General features: G+C 39.0%; 1 protein-coding gene across 7 annotated transcripts in view; it reads right to left on the bottom strand.

Moving 5' to 3' along the window:
- dlg2 (discs, large homolog 2) overlaps window positions 1-12,368 on the bottom strand; it is a 142,013-nt gene that overhangs the window by 24,111 nt on the left and 105,534 nt on the right. For 4 of the 7 annotated variants that reach the window (XM_079448657.1, XM_079448653.1, XM_079448654.1 and 1 more), the window contains 2 exons: window positions 10,429-10,531; window positions 9,717-9,761 (listed from right to left, as the gene is read on the bottom strand). In XM_079448657.1, coding sequence (XP_079304783.1) covers window positions 9,717-9,761; window positions 10,429-10,531 — 148 coding nt within the window. Of the gene's footprint in view, window positions 1-466; window positions 536-9,716; window positions 9,762-10,428; window positions 10,532-12,368 lie in introns of those variants that run through there. The other 3 variants (XM_079448658.1, XM_079448656.1, XM_079448659.1) reach the window with 2 other exon arrangements.

The following is a 12,368-nucleotide window of genomic DNA, read 5'->3' as shown; positions in this document are numbered from 1 at the left end:
GTTGGAGTGGTGCTGAGCTCAGACACAGGATAACACAGACAATTCAAAACAATCCTTATGTGAGGGAAGCGCGAACAAATCCACTCAGATGGATTAGGACGACCGGGAATATCACTTGAAATATTTGATTTGTTTTCATACATGAACAAAAGTTGTCTCAGCGGCTACAGAAGATTATCTGGATACATTAAGTTCTCAAGAGGAGCTCGAGGCAACAAAATTGCTTCGCTTGCAGTTTGAGCGCAATTTGAATTTCAAAAGTACAAACGTACATGCAATCCAAACCGTATCCAATCCCAAAACACCACATTACTAACACACACACACACACATACTCGCACACTTGAACAGGAAGTGAGCAGCAACCCAACAGAGAAACGATGAAAGGTGAAAGGCTTGAGGACGGACTGAGAGATGAATGAAAGGATGAATGAAAGAGAGAGAGAATAGAAAAAAAGAGTCTTACTCTTGAAGATGCTCGCAGACTGCAGCAGCGTTAGAGATTGACCGCTCCCCACACACAAGCAATGAATGCTACTCTACCACCTCCTCTCCTTCCTCTCTCTCTCATGCACTCTCCTCCAAAACCGCTCCAATTGGCTGAAACTCTCGAGTGGGTGGGGCTGAGACTTACAGATTCTACTCCCCCTTAAATCATAAGTCATCCAGATCAAAAGCCATGCTGGATTTTCTCTCTTGGCGTCGGCTTTGTGTTTTCAATCTGCAGAGTATTAGCTCGCTTAAAGGTAAACAAGCCACAAATCCGGCAAATATTTTAGCTTTCACTGTCCTTCAGATCTGGCGGATTTCACAGGCATATGATGAGAATTTGTGCATATAAACAGCAGGATAAATGATTGTAAAACTGGCGACATGAGATGTGATTGATTTATGATTAACTTGGAAAGGTAAATAATAGTAGGCTAAAAATACACGCGTATAGTAACAAAAGGGTAATGAAAAGATTCCCAGGGGAAAATTAAAAGAATGTCTCATATTTTCTCTCATATAAACACAACTGAGATCAGTGTTATACGCAAACAATAAAGAGCTGCAAAATGTATAACACAGTCCAGACAATTGGTCTTCAAAGACTTTGATGAGAAATCTTTGATGTCACATTGAAATGTGTGACTTAATTCCAGACAGTGGCATTTTGGAGAATATAAGCACATTTTGCGACAATGGGGAGACAGACTTGAGATTGTAACGTCTTTTAACTGTAGAAAATTTTGAGAAACTGGAGATAAAGGTTGCCATTTGTCTGTCTGTATTAAGATAGTAAAAGACATTTGCTTAAGTACTGATTCAGGCAAATTATCCGTGCTGGTCCTACTCGACCTCAGTGCTGCATTTGACACGGTCGATCACAACATACTTATAGACAGGCTGGAAAACTGGGTGGGGCTTTCTGGGATAGTCCTAAAATGGTTCAGGTCATACCTAGAAGCAAGAGGTTATTATGTGAGTATAGGTGACCATAAGTCTGAGTGGACATCCATGACATGCGGAGTCCCCCAAGGCTCAATTCTTGCGCCTCCCCTATTCAACCTGTACATGCTCCCAATGAGCCAAATAATGAGAAATAACCAAATTGCTTACCACAGCTATGCAGACGACACACAGATATACTTAGCCCTATCGCCGATTACAGCCCCATTGACTCCCTGCTCAAATGCATTGATGAAATAAATAGTTGGATGTGCCAAAACTTTCTTCAGTTAAACAAAGACAAAACTGAAGTCATTGCGTTTGGAAATAAAGATGAAGTTCTCAAGGTGAACGCGTACCTTCACTCTAAAGTTCAAACAACAAAAAATCAAGTCAGGAATCTCGGTGTGTCTCTAGAGTCAGACCTTAGCTTCAGTAGTCATGTCAAAGCAATAACTAAATCAGCATACTATCATCTGAAAAATATTGCAAGAATTAGATGCTTTGTTTCCAGTCAAGACTTAGAGAAACTAGTGCATGCTTTCATCACCAGCAGGGTGGATTATTGTGATGGACTCCTTACTGACCTCCCCAAAAAGACCATAAGACAGATGCAGCTCATACAGAACGCTGCGGCAAGGATTCTGAGCAGAACCAGAAAATATGATCATATCACACCAGTCCTCAGGTCTTTACACTGGCTACCAGTTACATATAGGATAGATTTTAAAGTTTTATTACTGGTATATAAATCGTTCAATGGCCTAGGACCTCAATACATTGCAGATATGCTCATTGAATACAGACCCAAAAGAACACTCAGGTCATTAGGATCGCATCAGCTAGAAATACCAAGGGTTCTCTCCAAGCAAGGAGAGTCTGTATTTAGCTATTATGCGAGCCGCAGCTGGAACCAGCTTCCAGAAGAGATCAGATGTGCTCCCACAGTAGCCACATTCAAATCCAGACTCAAAACACATCTGTTTAACTTTGCATTTGATTAATGTGCCACTGTGCCTCTGACTGTCCGACTGTTTGTGCTGTACTTTATTTTATTTATTATCTATTCTAAACTATATTTTATTTTATTTTTATTCTTAACTGGTTAATTTGTATTTTTCTTATTTCTTCTAAACTATGTTATTTTATTTTTTATTCTTAACTGGTTACTTTTATTTTTCTTATTTCTTAACTGTTTTATCAAATGGATATTTTTAATTTCTTCTACGTAAAGCACTTTGAATTGCCATTGTGTATGAAATGTGCTATACAAATAAACTTGCCTTGCCTTGCCTTGTCATCTAAGCACATTACGGTCAATCGGGAAACAATGGAGAAATTAAGAAAATGATTGATTATTCTTTTATAGAGCTTGTCAATCGACGTCACGCTGTGTTGAATGTTCCGCCATGTTGGGAGGCAGGCTGGTATTGCGTTCAATATAGTATTTAGTTTTTTCTTGTTTGATTTAGTAATATAACTATGGTCTGTCGGTCTTGCTGAATTAAAAACTACAATACCATTACGTGGAGTCGTTCTGGAAAAGGCCCTGGTAGTTTCACTTTCGATTTCTCCATATATCAAACAAAACAAGCAACGGTACATATCAAAACAATAATAACTGAAAAAAATTTTTGAGGACCGTTGGTAACCAAACAACATCGGCCCCCATTGACACAAAAACACTATAGAGAAAATATCTACTTTTGTGTTCCACAGAAGAAAGAAAGTCATGCAGGTTGTGATTAACAAGAATTAATATTTTTGGGTGAAGTATCCCTTTAAGAAACCAACCCTTACTTCCACACAATTGTATTTTTGTTAATGTCTCTCTCTTTCTATATATATCTCTCTCTAAAATATTTTACCCAAACAGCTGCATTTAAACATTTATGCCTGTTGATTCCATATTTTCACACCGGTTTCTGTGGCAGAGGGTATATCCAGGCGTTCATGTTAGCCTGCAGTGAATGGGTTTTCTGTATATCCGTTAATAAAGGACAGCTATTTTCTCATTAGCTGCTGTGCGGCGACACCTACATGACAAATACAGCCACATCCTTCACGAGGGAAAAGTGCAACACCACGCCAGCAGGTAAATTCACCACATGTAGGCAATAGAAAAAGGCAGTGTGACATTTCCAGGGGAATGGAGACTATAAATTAAGCCAACATCATTTGTAACATGACAGTGCGCATGTGTGTCACCGCTAACCTTATCTAGAGTCTGCAGCAGAGAGATAGGAGGACAATAGTGAGTAATGGCTGAGATGATTTAGCTTATAATGGTGTGTTTGTGCATCAACGGCAGCCTTGGAGTGATATGGTGGTCTGACATGTGTGTGCAGCAGTCTGGGCATAATGGTCAAATATGTTTTCTTATTTAGTCTGCTGTCCAGCCCCCCCATGCAAAACCCAAACGTGGTCCTCCGTGAGTGACACGCTGCCCAATCGTAATGCAGCACATGGCCACAGAAACCCCTCTTCACAGGACAGCTGGGACTACAGCCAAGAATTGGCTAAATGCTAGCAGACAATCCACACCATTAGAGAAATACATACCCAAAAAAAAAATACATTTCAGCCTTGAACCGATTACATTTGGCTTTTATCTGAACTGACTTAAAGTGCATTTAAGACACGCATCTAATCAATTTGTGCATCCGGTGGGAATCAATTCCATGACGTGACAAGGACTTGTAAAACAGTACATGAAAGAACATTTTGAGCAAAACTAACTGCTATGATGCTAGGGACTTTTGGGGTGGTTGCCAAGGCATTAATATAATGCTACAGTAGGGTGTTTGGGGATGGTTGCCAAGGGGGTTGCTATGTGAATCCTATGGTGTCTCGAGTGGTTGCTATGTGGTTGCTATGGTGCCCAGAGTGGTTGCTATAATGCCAGGGTGTTTTGAGATGGTTGACAAGGGGTTGTTATGTTATTGCTAAGCTGTTCCGAGTGCATTTGTGCATACAATCCTACGCATGACAGGAATTATAATGCTTAACGTACAACTCCATTCATTAGAAATTTGGCCCCTAAAGGCTCCAAAAATGAAAAAGTGGTCATCATTTAGTCACCCACCTGTCATTTCAAAACTGCATGACTTTCTTTCTTCTGCACAACAGGAAAGAAGAGATTTTGAACAATGGTACGCATTCACTTCTATTGCATGGACACAAAACCATTGCATGTCAATGGGTACCACCGCTGTTCGTTTAAACCATTCTTTAAAATATCTTCTTTTTGTGTTCTGCAGTAAAAGAAAGTCATAAAGATGGTACATGCAAGACGGTAAGTAAATGATGACAAACATTTTCACATTTTTGGTGAACTAGCACTGTAAACAACATAAAACAAAACTAAGAATATTCCCCACTGGAAGAGAGATAATGCCCATAAAAAGGTTAAACTAATTAAACAACTTCAGTTTTTCACAGACAATTACAAAACAACCTGAACATGATTATAAATCAGCTGCTAAATCCCTCTCTCTGAATGCTGCCCTTTAAATTAGAGGCACCACAGAGCTATCGCATGAATGCCCAATCTGTCAAAAGTGTATTGTGGTACCTCTCAACAAATATGCATTCTCCGTGGAAACTCTATGGAAATCATTAAAAAGAACTTCGAGTAGTCATTGTGATGGGACCAGAAAATATTACACTAAAATATTAGTCATTCAGACCTTTTGGCATCCAACATAATGATAAATGACAGTTCACTCACATAATAATATTAGGATTTTTGAACAGTTTATCAGGCATTTTCACTTTATACTGACTTCTGATATTCATAGTATAATTACTTAGTTTGTTCCCTGTCCCTGTTTGTAGGCATGTGTAGCTGAGAGTATGTGTTCATTTCACTTTACTTTGGATAGCAAAAAATAGCAAAAAATAACTAAATAATTTTTCTATCTAACAATGTCAAAACAAGAAACAATGTCTGTATGTAAAAGACATTTCATTAAAACATATTCTTTATCTTACAGTTTTTTTATTGGTAAAGTTAAATTATCTTGTTTTCATATTTGTACTAAAAAAAGACAACAATACTAATTTAATACTATTTTTTTCATTGTAATAAAAATATAGTAATCTATGACCTTTATACTGTATGTATAAACGAAACCGTGTGTGCAGAGTTCCCCCATGTGTTCTAGAACTATCATTGGTTCATGGCTTTCTATTGTGTTTAGTGTATGCATGCTGGTGATGTCATAATGCCCTCAATCTCTCATCACATATGCACACAAACAACAAAATATGAAAATGTCAGCGCTGCAAATCTTTTCAAGGGCTATTGTTCTCTATTTCGAAATGCCAGCTAAAAAAACTGCGTTTTGAGTGCGTGTCCACCACTTTCAGTCAGCCATTTATGTTTCTGTCATGGCATGGCTAAAAGCCATACAAAATACCGTGTTTCGGTCTTTCTCTAAGGCAAGAGATGATGGCCTGTCAGTCACAATGTGTGTATCTGTATGTGTGTTTCTTTGTGTAATCATTCTCTGGCCTGTTATTACTTGCATTCAGGAACCTGAGCTGTACCTGAGGCCACTCCGCTGTCTAGACCCCATTTAAAATATCTATCTATTCATTTCTGTGCCACATCTACCTGTTTTGTATAACAGTTGTGCATAAGCAACGCAAAGGTTGTGGACACACATACTGGAAATTATGTCAAGCAAAACAAACAATCGTCTGCCAAATGTAAATGTAATAAGTGTATAGAGGACATACACAGTTTATATCTATCCAAACAATTTGCTTTGGACAGAGCCAAATCATCAAAGGGACAATTCACTGCATAATAAACTCAATGTGAGCAAAAAAAGGTATTTTGACACGAGAAACCTTTCTTATAAAAAAGAACCACATTCTACCAACAAGACAAGGGAATTCACATTAATTAATGAATACATAATAAAAAAATATTTGACAGGATAAAAAATCTCAGCTTGGCTATGATTTTGCTTGATTATCCATCGGTAGTAAGTATTCTGGGACTGGAGCTACGCTGTAAAGATAAGGTCCCTCGGAAAGCCAATCTTAGCAGTCCCTCTACATCCCTGCAGAAAGTGCAAGCTTGCATTTACCTCAACACCTTAATGATTTCTAGCTCTGCTCAATCAATCCCGAGACCATCAGGGAAATCGGTCTGAGCCGAACGGAGAGCAGAACAGGCGAGCTGGAACTATGACCATATGACTAAATACTTATAACGCTGACTATCTAGAACTCGTTGTGAAAACGCAACCGTTTTGTCTATACAAAATTCCTCTGCATAGCGAAAGCACAGCTGTATTGCAAACTGAGGTAATAGCCATTACAATTAAATATTAATGCCCAGGAATCGATTCCTGTGGATTCACAAAAGCTTTGGTCTGCAGGTTCAACATTATCATACACTTCAGCCAAAATACAATAACGCACCAGCTCACAAAACAGTTGAGAGTTTTGATATAGAAAAGAAACAAACAGAATATCTGGAGGAAGTGATACATCTTCTGTTAGAACATTTGCTTCAGATCTTTGTTGTTCATGTATTTATTCCTCTTGCCAGAAATAGATTGTCAACCTTACTCTGCTTTGCCTGTGTATCTAACTGATGTTCATAGGATTCTCATTCACTATAAATCGTGGATGGGTATCAAATGCTAGACTGGGATTGGTTAGGCTGGGATCATACACCAGTCCACTGATAGAACACAGAGCTATGCATGAATAATATACAGCATTAGCATGACGGTGTTAGTATGGTTATCGCTGGTCTATAAATCAATAGTACTCAGTAGTATAATTTACTCATACAATTTACTCAGTGATTATTTAAAAACTCTTGCTGTTTAATTCTTGCTTAAAGGGATAGTTCACCCAAAAGTCATCATTTACACACCGTCTTGTCATTTCAAACCTGTATGCCTTTCATCTTCTGAACACAAAAAAAATTATTTTGTGAAAGTTGGTAACCAAACCATGGCAGTACCCATTGACTTGCATTGGTTTTGTGTCTATACAATAGAAGCAAATGGATGCTGCTGTTGTTTGGTTTTACCAACTTTGTTCGAATATCTATTGTGTTCTGGAGAAGAAAGTCATACAAGTTTGAAATTGGCAAGAGTCAATTACAGAATTTTCATTTTGGGTGAGCTGTCACTTTAAGGAGAAACAAAGTCTCATGTGTATGAGATAAGATATTCTTTTTTTTCGAGTGGACCGCTTAAACCCGACCGCTGAAATTGTGGTTCCTTGCATAGATTAAAGCTGTATTTTAGAAGAAATTCAATCAGTTTGTCTTTATATCGGATTAGCCGATGTCTATCACATATTATTTGGCTGTGGAAGGCTCTGAATGGATTTTTTAAAGCTGCAACAACTTGAAAAGAATAAGTGAATAAAAGAGTTCAGTAAGGAACTCCTGTTATACGCAAATATACTCTAAAGCACAGTGTCAGAAAAAATGGCCATGTACACTAGCTGTACCCTTTAAATAGGTCCTAGTGCGTACATATTAGGTACATACATGTAAGTATTTTGCACCAATGTTTTACATTTGAGGTACTAATATGCACTTTTTAAATACAGCCCCAATTGTTTTCCCAAAAGTGCAGCATTAGAAATGCTCTTTATATATATTTTTTTATATCCACAGAAATATTATACAGTTCACAGTTCAGAAAACTGGCCATAACGTGTTTGTGTGAGTAGGTTTACATGTAATATTACTGCGAGGGTGACATGTGTTTTGTGAGGGGGTGCTGGTTTCAGCAGGGGCAACAGAACATGTTCCAGACAGGGTTAAGGCAGAGGAGGAAGAGGTGGAGAGGGGCAGAGACACTGAGCAGTGCAGTAGTAATAGGCATGGCTGCAGACATTAACCCTGTTGACATCTACTAAATTATGAGGAAAATAAATGTGGGTTGCATGGCTTTTAGTCCATGTCGGTAAGCATTGATGCCATCTATTTGCAAGCGCACTCCAGTTGACGAATTCATTTACATTACATTTATGCATTTGCCAGACGCCTATCCAAAAGCAACTTACATTGCATTGTATTATACATTTTGATTCTGACTATGTGTAATCCCCTGGGATCGAACCCACGACGTAGGTGTTGCTAGCGCCATGAACTTACCACTGAGCGACAGGAAAGATGCGAAATTCATCTTTTAAAAGTGGAAACATTTAAAATGCAGTGTTTCTTTTTTTAGGAAAATTACATACTGTACTAATGTACTTAATATTCTGAATGAGAATCTCCCTCGTAGCAAGTCATGGTTCAGGGCTGTGACATAAACTAAAGATTACTGCCTATTAAATAAAGGCAAGCCTTAAGTGTTTTTGTATTTTTTATTAGGTGTATAAAATAATAATCCTCGATTAAACTGTGTAAATGTTGCTCAACTAAATATTAAAGATAGTTTTCCTGAATTTATCCTTATTTTTAAGTTCCTCTATTAAATGAATAAATGTAAATCTGTTGCCTGTGTGTATGTCCGTGCTAAACAGCAGCCATCTGTGTTGGACGGGTGGGTTAGAGCCAAACATACACATAGGAGCCGAGGATTCAATCAAGTGAGGCAGCAGGCAGGGGTAACAAAAAAGGTGCACACAGGACTATCAGGAGAGCAAAATCTCTCTTTGTCCCATCCCCTGAATAAGAGGCCCATGGTCAGAGCTGCCACTGGGGCAAGAATGAAGCCACAGCCAGACTGCAGAGAGTTAGACTAAACTTGAGCTCAAGAGCCGGCCGCCATAGACTTCGTAAACATTCCTAAATCTTCTGAAGATTAAATAGAGAGTAAAAACTAGGCAACTCTAGTAGTTTATAGTGACTATAGATACCTTATTTGATCAAAAAGCGATTTTGTTTTATTAAAAAAAGGTAAGAATGATAAAAAAGATTTTTAATGACAATTTAAAATGTATTAATATAGACAAAAGAGCCGAATTGTGCTTAACACAAACAGTCAATTCATTATATTAAGTTTGTCTTTGTTTTACCTCAATTTTTTAATTCTAAAGATGCGTCTTACACTTCATGATTCAATTTGATCTTTTAAATGTTATTATTTTTACCTCCTGCTATAAAAATGTTAATAAAAATACAGCTCACAGACATCTCCTTTCTCCATTTGCATCTCTGCCGACCCTAATTTACATAAGGGTCACAACCCAAAAGTTAAGAACCTCTGCTATTGAGCTTTGGTTGTGGTCTAGCTCTGTGCAGTCTGTCTTGCTGGTACTAGTTTTGACCCAGGCGCTGATCACATGGCACAAACCTGCAGTTGGAGGCGGGGCCCGGCGTGGGGAGCACAGGGCAAGTTCTGACGGGTGAGAAAAGAGAGGAGATATCAGTACACACCTGACCACACTGCCACATCTGACTCTCTCACCTTATCAATGACTGTATACACACGAGCTCACGCCTGCAGCTTATGATACACACACCTCATAAACTGTCTTCTATATCATAGGAGTTATAAAACATATTTGCATGTTGTATTTTGTATAGCCACCATTCAAAGGTGAAGTGTAAGAAGCTTTCAAGAAGGACCAGCATGTTTAGTAGCACATAACACTGTATAGGAAGTATTTTAACACTGAAAATTAACACACTTCACCCTTGAGTTAAAGGCCAGTGAGCACATGTAATTGAAAATGTGGATATTCCTAGTGGATTTATAACTGCAGTGATGCATCCGACCCCATCCGCACGAGTTAGTGTCACTGGATTCCACAGCAGCCAAATCTCCTAAATGACACTTATCAAACATGGCACCTCAACACTCAAAGGGCACAGGCGCTATTCTGTAACAGTCAGGAGAAATAAAGAGCGCACCGGCCTGGGCTCGCCCCAAAAACGTCTGGGTGAATTGTGTTTCTGTCATGCCTGCAGCTAAAGGTGACCTCTGCACTCTAAAGGGCTCTGTGAGTAAGAGTCATGTGACCGTCGGCGACGGTATTCGGTCAAGGAAGCTGACGGACACTCACCCTCCGGCCGGTATTGGGCGATGATGGTTACCGTCTGCCCCGCCCCCTTCAGCGCGGCTGCGGCCTGTTCATGAGTGGCACCTCGCAGATCAATTCCGTTAACCTGTAATCAATCACAGTAAATCTCCATCACATCAATAGAATACCATGCTAAATTGTTTAGCATTAGCTTTTTTATTCTTTTTAGCTTAAATTAGGTGAAGTCAAGTCATTTTACAAATTTTACTTTTGTGTCACACAAACAGTATTCCCGTGATCGAACAAGAGAAAGGAAAATAAAGAGTGAGACTGAAATGCAGGGCCGTCTGGGAATGGCTGAGGGCATGCAACTGCTGGGTACTGCTGGCACACAACCCTGTAGCAGGTGGTGAACGCACAGTGCTGTTAAGAGCTCCTTATAGGAAACCATAGAGTACTAATATGGCTGGCAGCGGGAAGAGGTTGGCATAGGTGAACAAAAAGTACTGGGTGTGGCGATGTGGGGTGTTTTGTGGCTAAAATGTGCTTTAATTAAAGAAACCGTTCACCCAATTATGATATTTTCGTCATTATTTACTTTATTTTTTATAACGACTTACGGTGATTCAAGTTCAATACATTTTGGATATATAACGTAAAGCTTCGGAAAAAATTAAGAGACTATTAGCTAGTTGCAGAAGATGGCGCCGGTGAGCTTTTGGGACGCCATAGGCGGCAGAGTAATTTCGGGTCGTATAACACTGGGAAAAGAGGATTTTTGGCAGGAAAATATGGGTGTTTTTTAGATAAAAAAGAAGAAAGCCATATGACAGATCCTCTTTACACTGCTGAGCACTTCATTATGCCAAAATAACTCGATAGTGTCATACGACCACCGGAAATTAGTATGCGAACTCTGGCGTTGCAAAAGCTCACCGGCGCCATCTTGTGCCACGATCCCATTTTTAAATGATTTTCTGTTTTTCTAATTACATTTTTCTGGTAAAATTATCATTTTTGTTTCATTCTCTAAACTACCTGCCATATTTCAGCCAAAATTTTTATAAAATATATATTGTTTCTAATTGCAATTATTTGCAGAAAATGAGAACTGGACGCCGTTGGATGACTTTATGTTACTCCTGAGGTTTGATTTTGTAGAAATTCAACAGACACTTCCAATCCATCCAGAAATGCTGCTTAAATGCAAATTTGCAATGGTCTCTTAAAGTGGGTGTTCCATGGGAATTGAACCCAATGCGATACCAACACTTGCCAATTTCCCATACAAAAACTGTAAGCAATATTTTAAGGAAAGATTTTCAAACGATTTACATGTGACGGGAAAGCAAATTACAAAATGGTTGTTTTTTGTGAACTGTTCCTTTAACGGTATGAACTTCATCACAGCTATTCTTAGACTCGAAATGAGGCCAGCACACCATTATCTCTCTTTTTCTCTTCCTTCTCTTTCAGTTTTGCTGCCCTCCCTCGTTCTTTCTAATCAGTGACCTGAGGAGGCAGCCTGTGATTGTCTGGCTCAAGTAGCGCAGACGTTAATTGCGCCGGGAATCTGGACAGAGGGGTTTGATTACGGCGAGAGGGTCCTGATCAACAGAAATGATGAGATCCGCCAGTGGAAATCAGGCCAGAGAGCTTCTCCAGTGGATCGCTGATCTGGATTGTTGCAAAGGGAGTTATAATTACAATGTCAATTAACACTACATAATAAAAGTTACGGCGCTGCGTCAGAGCCAAAAGACTCGGTGATGAAATTGCAACAAGTAGACCCACCACAAACTACAAAAACATTTTACAAGCAAAAGGTGTTCGCTAAAATCGTTGTGAAGGGTTCAAAGAGTGGTATGGTGGCGCCACCTTGTGTTAAGTGAACCTTGTGTGCCACTACTATGGCAGACTATGTAAAAAAGTGTACAATTCTCACAAACTACACAATATAAAGTGTTAATTCACGCACAAAC

The sequence above is a fragment of the Barbatula barbatula genome, assembly GCF_947034865.1.
Source record: "Barbatula barbatula genome assembly, chromosome: 24".
NCBI classification, from domain to species: Eukaryota; Metazoa; Chordata; class Actinopteri; order Cypriniformes; family Nemacheilidae; genus Barbatula; species Barbatula barbatula.
The sequence above is the reverse complement of the archived record's forward strand: the minus strand, read 5'-3'. Positions and strand labels throughout refer to the sequence as shown.